At 55.6% G+C, this 12,667-nt stretch overlaps 1 protein-coding gene across 1 annotated transcript; it reads left to right on the top strand.

Moving 5' to 3' along the window:
• Positions 1–4,946: 4,946 nt before the first annotated feature.
• MMP9 (matrix metallopeptidase 9) lies at positions 4,947–12,665 on the top strand. Its single transcript, XM_040446891.1, has 13 exons — positions 4,947–5,341; positions 5,838–6,070; positions 6,649–6,797; positions 7,082–7,210; positions 7,299–7,472; positions 7,728–7,901; positions 8,550–8,726; positions 8,828–8,983; positions 9,760–10,033; positions 10,157–10,296; positions 10,615–10,765; positions 10,858–10,961; positions 12,350–12,665. Exons 1-13 carry the CDS (start codon positions 5,204–5,206, stop codon positions 12,466–12,468), a joined length of 2,118 nt encoding a protein of 705 aa, XP_040302825.1. The 5' UTR covers positions 4,947–5,203; the 3' UTR covers positions 12,469–12,665.
• Positions 12,666–12,667: the final 2 nt, after the last annotated feature.

The raw sequence follows: 12,667 nt of genomic DNA, 5'->3' as shown, positions 1-12,667 counted from the left end.
GAGTATTTTTTTAAAAAATGTTTATTTATTGGGACAGCGCAAGGCGGGGAGGGGTAAAGAGAGGGGGACAGAGGATCTGAAGCGGGCTCTGCCCTGACAGCAGAGAGCCCGATGCGGGGCTCAGACTCACAAACCATGAGATCATGACCTGAACCGAAGTCGGACGCTCAACCGACTGAGCTGCCCAGGTGCCCCTTAAAAAACAGTCTTAATTTAAAATACCAACCCAACAAACAAAGAGTCTTTTAAATGTGTATTTTGGGGCTGCACCTGCTTTGCTGGGAACCCATGCATAGCAGTGGGTGATACAATGTCAAGGGAACTGGTCCCAGGCCGTCTCTTTCCCGGTCAACTGGCACATCCCCTCTTATAGACACAAACCTCTCACTGTAACGGAACCTCCCTTAGACTGTTCTCTGCCCTGTCCAGCCCCGCTTAATATTTTACTTTCCTTTTTAATCCCCCCATTTTTCTCCCTACAGAACCCAGCCAAATATCCCACACCCATTCTCTCTGTTGATCCCTCCAGCTTGACTTCTGGGGACCCCCCCCCCCAGGCTGCTTCCCCCACTGACTTCCTTCTTGTCAGATCCAGTGACCTGATCTTAGCACGGGATTTGGAGTCAGAAGGGCTGGGCAGGAGCTCTGTCACTCACCGGCTGTGTGACCATGAGCAACCTGAAGCACTTCTCTGGGCCTCGCGTCTGCCACCTTGAAAATGGGCCACAGTCTCTGCCTCCTGTGAAAGCTCAGACTCAAATAAAATGGTAAGAAGTTCTGCCATTGGATACAAATCAGAGGTAATAAGGTACGTGACAGCGCTGGAGAGAGAGTTAAGTGGATTGTGCATGGACTGCGGAAACGGATGCCCACCGAGGTGGTTAGCACATGCCGAATGTGGTGGAAAGAACAGGGTGCTGGTGCCAGGTCTGGGTCGAATCCCAGGCCTGCTCCTGGCTGGTTGTGTGGACCTGGCAACTCCCTGTGCCTCACGGGTTCCTCACCAGTGAAAGAGGTTTGTGAATCCTAATTCTTAGCAGAGAGGGCATTAAAATAGCAGAATCATGACGGCTAACGTTACTTTTGGTGTGTGTACCTACCGTGTGCTAAAAACTCGCAGTGTACACTACCACTTGATCCCCACCACAACCTTTTGGGTGAGGACTGTCCTCCCTCATTTTACAGGTGAGGCCATGGAGGCACAGACAGGCAAAGTGACTTGCCTAAGGTCACACAGCCAGATGTAGTGGGAGCTGGAATTTGAACCCAGGAGGTCTGATTCTGAGGGCTACACTATATGGCTTCCTTTTGGAGGAGCTAAAGTGAGAGAAGGGGGAGGCATGAGATTATTATTAAGGCCTCTGAGAATCGACCTGGTGATTGCCACTACCCGGGGCTAGTGTGGGTGGGGGCGGGTGCTTGGGTGGTGCTCTATCCCTGGGGCAGTGTCTTACAGTATACCCACACCTTTCTGCTTCATCCCAGACAGAAATGTCTTTCTCATTTCCTGCCAGGGCATCTCAGGCCTGGCCGCCCCTCCCTTCTCTGGCAGGTTCGGGAGGAACAGGGTTGGAATTCCCCAACCTAAATCAGGGGAGAGGTTCCTCCCCTCGTGAGGCTGACCCCAGTCTGGGGGCCTGGTGTTACTAAGGGCAGCCCGCAGGGCTGTGTCATCCAGCTGGTGACTCAGGGCTCCGGGGTCAGCCCCCTCCCCATCTTACGGGGTCTCCACCTGAAGGAGGGGCTTGGAGTCCAAGCTATGACCCTGGTCAGGGTCAAGGGGTGCCCACCTGGAAGAATATCCTGCTCTCTGCCTCCTCCTCTCCCAGGGCCTTGGCTAAACTTGTGGTATTGGAAGGAGGGGCTGAGGGAAGTGGGGAAGGGGATGTGGTAACCAGAACCGCTTCCTGCCATTGCCGTGTTGAAAGCCAAGCTCTTCCAAGTTCCTCTTGATGGGGGCTGGGGAGCCAGGGGATAAAGGAGGAAGCTGGGAGGAGGGTGAGAAAAGGAGGGGTCTTGTTTGGATTAACTCCAGGAATCAAGCCAGAGGTTCCTGGCTAGGTGCCCTCTTCCTGTCCCCCCCCCCCCCCCGCCGCCCCCAACAATTTGGTCAAAACAGCCAGCTGCCTAGAGGCCATCAGAATTAAAGTAGCAGCAAGCACTTATTCCATGTGCCAGAGACTTTGTATCTGTTAACTCATTTGATCCTTACAACTCCATGAGGCAAGCACTATGATCACCCCTGTTTTACAGATGGGGAAACTGAGGCACTGACAGGTTATGTCAGTTACCCAGCTCACACAGCAAGTTGGTGCCAGAGCTGAGATTGGAACTTAAGTAGCCTGGCTCCAGAGGGCAGGCTCATAGCTGCCACTCCTTAGTGTCCCACCCATGCTGTCCCCGGCTTGCTCTGGTACCTAAGAGAGGTCAGTTCTCTACTCTGGGCCCGCAGTTTCCTCATCTGCATAATGGAGGTAGTTGGAGTAGATTGGTACACTTCCCTCTTGTGACGGTTGTCTCTCTGGTAATTACTTATTCATTCAATTTCTCCCGTACTGGACTCTGTTCCACTAGCACAGTGACAAAGCTATCTTGGTCACTACCGTATTCCCAAATTCTTAGCACAATGTTTGGCCCATAAAAACTCAACAAATACTTGAGTAAATGGTCTTTACAGACTTGAGGATCATCATCAACGGTTTGAGTATATGATAAACGTTTTGAACTCTGTATATAAAAAAAAAAAATCAACGTACATCAGTGGTTCTCAACTGGCAGTGGTTTTGCCCCTCCCACCCACCCAGGGGACATTTGGCAATGTTTGGCAACATTTCTGGTTGTCACAACTGGCAGGGGGAGGTGCCACTGGCATCTAGTGGGTAGAGGCTGAGGAGGCTATGAAACATCCCACGATGCACGGGACAGACCCTCAAAACAAAGAATTATTGGGCCCCAAATGTCAATAGTGTTAAATGTGAGAAACGTGACATACATACATAGATATGACATATTTTGTACAATTGATAGTAAGTTGGGGGTGGTTCGTGGATTCGCATAAAGCTTGTGTCTGCCACCAGGTGAAGACCCCTGGATTGGAGGGTCTCTTTGTTTCCATCTCTAAAATGATATTGCTCAATGACCTTGAACTCTCAAATCTGGAATATAGTTCCCCTGGGTCCCCTGTCCTAGCCTCTGGTTCCCCCAAGGCGTGAGCTTGCTCCCTGTTCTTCTGTGGGTGCAGGGAATTAGGGGAGAAGGTGCCGGGTTTGAGGTCTCTTCTTCCTCCCTGCCTCCCCTGGCCATGTTGGTTCCCTGTAAATGGTGGTAAATATGAAAGACTTCAGAACCAGGCAGCCTTAGGTTTGAATCCTGGTTCTGCTAATTAACTCTCTGTGTGGTCATAGGTGAGTTCCTTAACTGCTCTGAGCCTCAGTGTCCTTCTCTAAAAATAGGAGAGGGTACTCATTAAATCTACCTCGCAGATGGTGGAATGAGATGCTTACAAGCAACTTCTCACAGTAGTCTACGCAGTGAATCTCAAGAAATGTATTATTGTTATTATGGCTTGGAGGTGAAGTGACTTGCCCAAGGCGACACAACTGGGAAATGGCAGAGCGGGCACTGAACACCAGATCTAAAGTGGATGCCCATTAATTAGTGAACTCTAGAGCTTCAGCTTTTCTAGAAGGGAAGCGAAATGTCCTCGTCTCGAAGATTCATTTATTCGACAAGCACAGAAAGTGCGTGGCACGTAGTGAGCCCTTTAAATCCAGCTTAGGGGGCGCCTGGGTGGCGCAGTTGGTTGAGCGTCCGACTTCAGCCAGGTCACGATCTCGCGGTCCGTGAGTTCGAGCCCTGCGTCGGGCTCTGGGTGGATGGCTCGGAGCCTGGAGCCTGTTTCCGATTCTGTGTCTCCCTCTCTCTCTGCCCCTCCCCCGTTCATGCTCTGTCTCTCTCTGTCCCAAAATAAATAAAAAACGTTGAAAAAAAAATTTTTAAATCCAGCTTATTGGATGGCTAGCGTTGCCCTTCCCAAGGGGTTCCTCCCGGAAGGCAAACACAGATCCTTCCCCACCAGGGCCGGCTGGGAAGAAGAGAGGGAGGGAGGCACAGGGTTGATAACCGGGGCTACAGCTTGGGCTCCTGGAGAAGGGCTGGAGAACTGAATGTTCCCCAAGATCGTCCCCTCTTCGCCATTTTGTAGTTGGAGAATCCAAAACCCAGAGAGAGGAAGACATGTGTTGTAGCTCACATGGCAGATTGGAACCCAAGACCCTTGGAGTCTCCTGATTCCAAGTTGGAATCACCATCTTCGCTCAGGTCCTTAAAAGCAACCATGGCCATTCTTGAGAAATTGCACCATACACTGGAGTAAGCACTGTAGGTATTTGATTTCATTTTATCCTCCATCAATTTAAGGACAAAGGGTCCTTTTTTATAGCTGAGGAAACAAATTCAGAGCGGTAGGACATTTGCCCTAGGCCCTGAAGGAAGAGAGTGAGGCCTGTGTGCTGGCTTCCAGATGCCCTAAACTTCCCCCTTTACTGTCCTGAAAGACTCAGCCTGTGGAAGACGGCCGGGGCGGGGGGGGGGGGGGGTGTGGGGGGGTGCCCTGGGGGAATCCCGCAATTCCCCAATTCCTGTTGCTCCTTCCGTCCCTAGGTGAGGCAGGGAGAGGAAGCCCCCCACTGTCCCCCTTGAGAAAGGCTTCAAGGGAGGAGAGGACAGAGCCTAGCAGTGTGGGGAGGGGCCCATAGATGGGGTGTGACTGGGAAGGGGGAAATCTCTGGGTTCAGGAAGAGGCCTCGGGGAATCTCTCATCCCCTTCCCTTAGGCTGACCTCTTGGGGCCTTCAGGCACAGAGCTCAGGGAGCCCTCCAGCCTCCCTTCCTTGCTTTCATTCAGTTCTCCTAAGCTCTGCATTTTGCAAAACCCAACCCTTCCCCTGCGGGCCTGTGGTTTCCTGTGGGTCTGGGGTCCTGCCTGACTTGGCAATGGGACTGTGGGCAGTGGGGACAGGAGGAGGTGGTGTAAGCCCTTTGTTTGCCTGCTCATGCTGGGGCTGCCCCCCCCCCCCCCAACACACCTCATCCCCTGAGTCAGCCCCCGCCTGGCAGGGAGGGGCGGGGTTACTGATTCAGTTAATAGCGCCTGCTTAAAGCCCCCACAAGGACAGCTGCACCTAGACACCGCCACCCTCACCATGAGCCCCAGGCAGCCCCTGGTCCTGGCGCTCCTGGTGCTGGGCTGCTGCACCGCCGCTCCCAGACCACGCAAGCCCACCGTTGTGGTCTTCCCAGGAGACGTGCGAACTAATCTCACTGACAGGCAGCTGGCAGAGGTAGGCTAATACCCCTGCATGTAGTTAGGGAGGGCTGGCCAGGAGTCTCAGGGAGGGCGTGAGGCTTCAGAGGAGATTCTATCGGGCAAGTTGAGGGTGATGGTCGTGCCTGGAGGACAGAGGTATCTGGGACCAGGCCCTCAGGGGTCCTGTGGAGGCTCTGGACGGGCGATGGCCAGGAATGGCTAATAAGGGTTTCCTAGGTGGGTAATGGGACATGATGGGGGTGATGATGCTTTGGAGGGTTCTGGAGTGGGGTGAACAGGGGTAAAGGCTAGGAGGCCCTGGGGTAGGCTGGGCCAGGGGCATGCAGGGGTGGGAAGGAGATGAGGATGTCTACAGGGGAGGGAGTTAGTGGGTGGGCATAAGCACTGGAATCCAGGGTACCAAGTCCTGGAGAGCTGATAGTCCCCGAGTGCCTGGAGGATGGAATCCTGGCCCGTTAGGGCCGGGTAAGAGTCAGGGCTCTGGAGTATCTCTGCCCTTCCATCCACAGGAATATCTGTATCGCTATGGCTATACTCATGTGGCGGAGATAAGCGACGACCAGCAGTCCCTGAGTCGGGGACTGCGGCTTCTCCAGAGGCGCCTGGCTCTGCCTGAGACTGGCGAACTGGACAGAACCACCCTGGAGGCCATACGAACCCCGCGCTGCGGCGTCCCAGACCTGGGCAAATTCCAGACCTTTGAGGGCGACCTCAAGTGGCATCACCACAACATCACGTACTGGTGCGCGGCAGGGCCCCGAGAAGGCGGGGGAGGGGGACGGGAGGGCCAGACCCCGGGCCGGCGGCGGCGAATTCCTCCCTCAGACAGACCCCTAGGTTTCGAATGTTTATTTATTTTTGGGACAGAGAGAGACAGAGCATGAACGGGGGAGGGGCAGAGAGAGAGGGAGACACAGAATCGGAAACAGGCTCCAGGCTCTGAGCCATCCGCCCAGAGCCTGACGCGGGGCTCGAACTCCCGGACCGCGAGATCGTGACCTGGCTGAAGTCGGACGCTTAACCGACTGCGCCACCCAGGCGCCCCTGGACCCCTAGGTTTCGATGTGCAGCCTGGGGCAGGTGGCTCCGCCTCTGAGCCCTCTGTTTCCCCTTCAGGGAAGTGGGCCTGGCAATCTGAGTCTTCCTGCTAGGGCCCCTGTGAGTGTCCCAAGAGAAAAATGCGTCTGAAAGTACCTTGTAGGTGAGAATGTGGAACGCAGGGAACATCGTGCCTGCTGAAGTCGCTGAGACACCGGGTGTCGCTACCGCCCCGGCTCCGGACTCACTTCGGACCTCTGTCCTCTCGCCTTTCACCTGTAGGATCCAAAACTACTCGGAAGACTTGCCGCGCGACGTGATCGACGACGCCTTTGCCCGCGCCTTTGCGGCCTGGAGCGCAGTGACGCCGCTCACCTTCACGCGCGTGTATGGCTTCGAGGCAGACATCGTCATCCAGTTTGGTGTCAGGGGTGAGAAAGCGAGAAGGGGGAGGCCGGGAGGGTCTCGGACGGGGACAGCGGAGGGAGGGCCACGGAGAGAGGAGAGCGGGCACTGGACGCCGCTTGGTCTCGCCTGTCCCTGCAGCCCTGGCCGCCTCTGGCTTTATGCGCCCCCTCCTGCCCGACACGGCGCAGCGCGGGGACGCAGGGCTCGGACAGCTGCTGTAGGCGGGACCTCAGCCCACGCTCAGGGCAGCGCACGGTCTGCACGACTGCTCTCCGCCAACCCCCTCCTCCTGCACCTGCTTCTCTAGAGCACGGAGATGGGTACCCCTTCGATGGGAAAGACGGGCTCCTGGCACACGCCTTTCCTCCCGGCCCAGGCATTCAGGGAGACGCCCACTTCGACGATGAGGAATTGTGGTCTCTGGGCAAGGGCGTAGGTGAGATCCTGAGCCGCCCCGGCTCGCATTCCCTTCTCTTCTCACGCCCATCGCCAGCCGCCCTGACCCGGTGCCCCTTCTCCTGCAGTGGTTCCCACCTACTTCGGAAACGCAGGTGGCGCCGCCTGCCACTTCCCTTTCACCTTCGAGGGCCGCTCCTACTCGGCCTGCACCACGGACGGCCGCTCCGACGACATGCTCTGGTGCAGCACCACCGCCGACTATGACACCGACCGCCAGTTCGGCTTCTGCCCCAGCGAGAGTGAGTGCGGGGTCGCGACGGGGGTGAGGGGCTCCCACCACCCTCGAGGGTTCGAGGTTTTAATCCCGGCTCGGCCACTAGCGCTGTGTGGCCTGCAAGTGACCCTCCTGTTTTCTGGGCCCAGTTTCTCATCTGTGAAACGGGGAGAGGAGGAATGGAGTACAACCGATGGTCTGTGGGTCAATAAACTCGTGACATCCTCCCCCCCCCGCCCCCCCCGCCCCCCCCCCCCCCTAATTGTATGGGCTTCCTCAGGACTCTACACCCGGGACGGCAATGGAGGAGGCAAGCCCTGCGTGTTTCCGTTCACCTTCGAGGGCCGCTCCTACTCCGCCTGCACCACCGAGGGTCGCTCAGACGGCTACCGCTGGTGCGCCACTACGGCCAACTACGACCAGGACAAGCTCTATGGGTTCTGCCCAACCCGAGGTACCTCTGCCCCGCCTACCAGACTCAGCCTCGCCCCTCGTTCCGCACTGGTCGCCGAAACGTGGCTCCCCCACCCATCAGCGTGTCTCTCCGCTCTTCGTTGGTCCTCAGGATCACCGTGTCTCCGCCCGCGATCACGGCCCCTCCCCCTGACTTCCACTTGCCCCCGCCCCGCCGCATCCCTGTGCCTTGGACTTTCAGCCCAGACAGCTTCCTCTCCCGTAGTCTCAGGTCCCCAGGCCCTGCCCACCAGCCTAGCCGGGTCTCAGCTGTGCCCCCAGCACCCTAGGCTTTTATAAAAAGGACACCAGGGGGCGCGCCCGGGTTACTCAGTCGGCTGAGCAGCCGACTTCATTTTGTCTCAGGTCATGATCCCAGGGTCATGGGATGGAACCCCGTGACCTCCAACCCCCAGCTGGGCATGGAGCTTGCTTAAGATTCACTCTCTCTCTCACACTCGCTCTCCCACCCCCTCTGCCCCTCCCCCACTCGTGCGCGCGCGCGCGCGTTCTCTTTCTCTCTCATAAATAAATTAGTAAGAAAGTAAATAAAATAGGACACCAGGATTATCTAGCTCCTGTTCCACCAGCCTCTGGCCCCTTATTGGGCCCACTCAGCTGGTTCACCCAGCACCCTTTGTCTCTCCAGCTGACTCTACAGTGACCGGTGGCAACTCCGCTGGGGAGCTGTGTGTCTTTCCCTTCATCTTCCTGGGCAAGGAGTACTCAACATGCACCAGGGAGGGCCGCGGAGATGGGCACCTCTGGTGCGCCACCACCTCGAACTTCGACAGAGACAAGAAGTGGGGCTTCTGCCCGGACCAAGGTGGTCAGGGTTCCAAGGTTGGGGGCAGCAGTGTTGGGGGAGGGATGGCCAGGGCTGGGAGCTCGGCTGGGCTCACATCTCAAGGTCCCTTTTCCCTCCAGGATACAGCTTGTTCCTTGTGGCAGCCCATGAATTCGGCCATGCTCTGGGTTTAGATCACTCATCGGTGCCAGAGGCACTCATGTACCCCATGTACAGCTTCACGGAGGGCCCCCCCCTGCATGAGGACGATGTGAAAGGCATCCAGCATCTGTACGGTGAGGTTATTGGGCAGGGATGCAAGGAAGGGTGGTGCCTTTGCTCTTGTACTGGGGAAATGGGGATCAGCGAAGTGGGGACCCCTCAACATTTATCTGCGGAAGAGCCTGGGGTCAGTGGATCCAATTGCTGTCTGGTCAGTGCTTGGAGAAGATGATAAAGAGCCCAGATTCTAGAGTGAGACAGATATGGGTTCAAAAGCCAGTGCAGCCACTTCCAGGCTAGGTGACCTGTGGTACGTGACTTCACCCCTCAATTTTCTCACCTGTGAAATGGGGCTAATAATGTTACCTGCCTCATTGGGTGGTGAGGAGGTTTGAGTGAGTTCCAATATTGTCTGACATATAGTAAGCACCGTATAAGTGTTTAATATTTGTATTGTTATCATCACTATGATCATTAGTATTATTCCCTCATTTTAAAAATGGGAATATTAAAGAATCTATTTGATTTTTTTTTAAGTCAAATGAGCTAATGTAATTTTATAAAGCTCTTAGCACTAAGTTTGCCACTCAGTTTGAGTGCTCAAAACCCAGTTCTTTCCCACTAGCCTGGAGAGGGGGAGAGCTCCCCCCAGGGATTAGATAAGCATGATCAGAATGGAAGGTGAATGTATGAAAAAAAAACCAGCCTGTGATTGGGGGAAGGTAGGCTCCAACATCTAGAGTGAAGACAGTGAGTGCCAGGGGCCTCACTGATGCGTTTTGGGGAATATACGTTCCACCAGCACAGGTGTATGTAGCAATAGAAGGTCTCATCCAGTGTCTCTCTTTAGGTCCTCGCCCTGAACCTGAACCACGGCCTCCAGCCACCACCACACCTGAATCCCAGCCCACGGTCTGCGCTACGGGGCCTCCCACCACCCGCCCCCCAGAGCTCCCCACTGCTGGCCCCACAGGCCCCCCTTCAGCTGGCCCCACGGGTCCCCCCACTGCTGGCCCTTCTGAGGCCCCTACAGTGTCTTTGGATCCAGCAGAAGATGTGTGCAACGTGAACATTTTCGACGCTGTTGCGGAGATCGGGAATCTTCTGCATTTCTTCAAGGATGGGTGAGGGGGCAGGGATATGTGGCTGGGGGAGGGGACTCAGAGGAGGGCCCTGCCTGCTCCTCTTCACCCACTGGCCTTCGGTTCAAAGTTCAGTGGCCCGCTGGTCCCTTCTCTCATTCCCAGGAAGTACTGGCAGTTCTCTGAGAACCCAGAACGCCAGGTGCGGGGCCCCTTCCTTATCACCAACAAGTGGCCTGCGTTGCCCCGCAAGCTGGACTCCGCCTTTGAGGACCCGCTGACCAAGAAGACTTTCTTCTTCTCTGGTTAGTTTCCTCCTTTCTCCTCCCCCGCCCCGGCCCTCCCCATCCTTGCGGATCTAGGAAGACCCGCAGATCGAGTAAAATCCGTGAAACATTTCATGCGGATTAGGAACAGGCGCCCCCTTCTGGCGGGTGCAATTGAGCAGCTCTTCACCGTCCTCGTGCACCGTCCGACGGAGCGGTGGGTTCTGCTCCTTGGGCACCCAGATTGCCGGCAAGTCGGGCGCGGAAAGGTCTCGCTGGGTTCTTCCTCTTGACATTCAAGGACAATGTGTGGCCACTCCCTGCCCCCCACACCGATGTGGCTCTCCTCCCCCGCAGGGCGCCAGGTGTGGGTGTACACAGGAGCGTCGGTGCTTGGCCCGAGGCGTCTGGACAAGCTGGGCCTGGGCCCGGAGGTGGCCCAAATCACTGGGGCCCTCCCGCGCAGCGGGGGTAAGGTGCTGCTCTTCAGCAGGCAGCGCTTCTGGAGGTGAGAGTCTCGGCGACCGCCGGCAGGGGGACCCCGGGCGCCTTCCGCCCGCCCTCTGGCTCAGCACCTGTCTCTTCACCGCCTTCCTGCAGGTTCGATGTGAAGACGCAGACCGTGGATCCCAAGAGCGCCGGCCAGGTGGAGCAGATGTTCCCCGGCGTGCCCTTGAACACGCACGACATCTTTCAGTACCAAGGTGAGGGCTGCTGATGCGGGTCAGGTCCCTCCCCGGGACACTTCCCACACTTGCCTGCCTCAGTGATTAGTCAAATTCTGAGGGAGAAAAAAAAAAAAAATCCCCTGGAGATTGAGGCAAATGCTCCAGCACAGGTACATTCCCCATAGAGGCAGGGACCTTTCCCAGATCATAAAGGGACACAGAATTAGAACCCAGATTTCCCACCCACCCCACCCCCCAGCTGGAAGTTTACCGCCTCACACACCCCCCCCCCCCGGCCGTTAGATCAGTGGTTTGCATGGAGGCTCATTCCTCTATTAGACAATATTTATCAAGTGTTATAATATGCCAGGCATTGAGTTGACGCTGGAGATACAGTGATAAAAAAGGCACTTCATTACTCTGCGTCTTTGGGCCAGTCACTGCTGCTCACAGAACCTGTTTCCTCATCTGTAAAATGGGGATGCTAGCTGGGGTCTTCCTTGTCTTTCACACCACTCACATGCAATCAACTGACAAGTTCTGTTGACTTCATTACCAAAATGTTCACTTCTCACCATCTCCCTTGCAAACACCCTTGTTCAAGCCATACTGGTTGCTCAATACCATTACGATATTCTCTAGGAGTAGGGAGTGGTTAGGAGTAGAGGGCCATGGTCTTGGGGGGAGACTCCAGACCCATTCCAAGGTAAAAACAAACAAACAAAAGAAAACTATGGGGATCTGATCTGCTCCTCAGGCCCTCCCAACACTCTCCTGTCATTTCCTGTGCTCCACACCACCCACACCGGCCTCTGGCTGCTCTAAACACAGCAAGGTCAAGGTCACACCGAGCTTAGGGCCTCTGTGCCAGCTGGTCCCTCTGCCTGGAGGTTTTCCCTCAGACTGTCACTGGGCTGCCTCCCTTTTGCCCTTCGGGTCTCAGTACTTAGGCTACCTTTTCAGAGAGGCCGTCTCTGACCCTTGTTCTGTATTCACTGACTTGCTTTTATTTCCTTCATAGCTTTCTATGTTGCCACAGTCTCATTTATTAAGTGTTTGCTTGTTAATCATCTCTCTTACCCCACTAGAGTGTAAACAGCAGCAGAACTGAGATCATGCCTGCATTTTTTCTCTCTGCTGTATAACAGTGCTTAGCGCTACAAATATTTGATGAAATGAATGAACGAATGAATGGATGAACGTTGAGTGAATTGTTCTGAGCACGTGCTGTGTGCCAGGCTCCGTGGTGGTGCTTTGGACATGGAGGTTTTCTGCCCTCCGGCATCTCTGTGGGGGAGATGGAGGCGTCGTATGAAAGATCTAGAAAGGGCAAGAGGGACGATTGTAGAGATCTTGCTCCTGTCTCTGTGTGTGTTTGTGGGAGGGTTGGAATCACCCCTCTCGGGCTTGTCTTTCCCCTGCAGAGAAAGCTTACTTCTGCCAGGACCGCTTCTATTGGCGTGTGAGTTCTCGGAACGAGGTGAACCAGGTGGACCAAGTGGGCTACGTGACCTTTGACCTCCTGCAGTGCCCCGAGGATTAGGGCTTCCCATCCTGCTTCAGCACTGCAGAGTGGGTCCTCTGGGGACCATCCCAATGGGGAAGGAGCCAGTTTGCCGGATACAAACTGGTGGGTCTGTTCTGGAGGACAAGGAGGAGGCGAGGTGGGCTGGGCCCCTCTCTTCCCACCCTCCTCTTTTGTGGGAATATTTTTAATAAACTTGAATTCTTTAACCTTGAGG

Source organism: Herpailurus yagouaroundi, unplaced genomic scaffold, assembly GCF_014898765.1.
Source record: "Herpailurus yagouaroundi ecotype Mexico unplaced genomic scaffold, PumYag 196, whole genome shotgun sequence".
Taxonomy (NCBI): domain Eukaryota; kingdom Metazoa; phylum Chordata; class Mammalia; order Carnivora; family Felidae; genus Herpailurus; species Herpailurus yagouaroundi.
Note: the sequence above shows the minus strand (reverse complement) of the source record. Positions and strands in the feature narration are given on the sequence as shown.

Coding starts and splice junctions, on each gene's coding strand:
- MMP9 (XM_040446891.1), top strand. CDS start 5,204: ATGAGCCCCAGGCAGCCCCTGGTCCTGGCGCTCCTGGTGCTGGGCTGC. Junction 8,984..9,759: donor AGGCATCCAGCATCTGTACG/GTGAGGTTATTG, acceptor GTCTCTCTTTAG/GTCCTCGCCCTGAACCTGAA. Junction 10,962..12,349: donor CGACATCTTTCAGTACCAAG/GTGAGGGCTGCT, acceptor TTTCCCCTGCAG/AGAAAGCTTACTTCTGCCAG.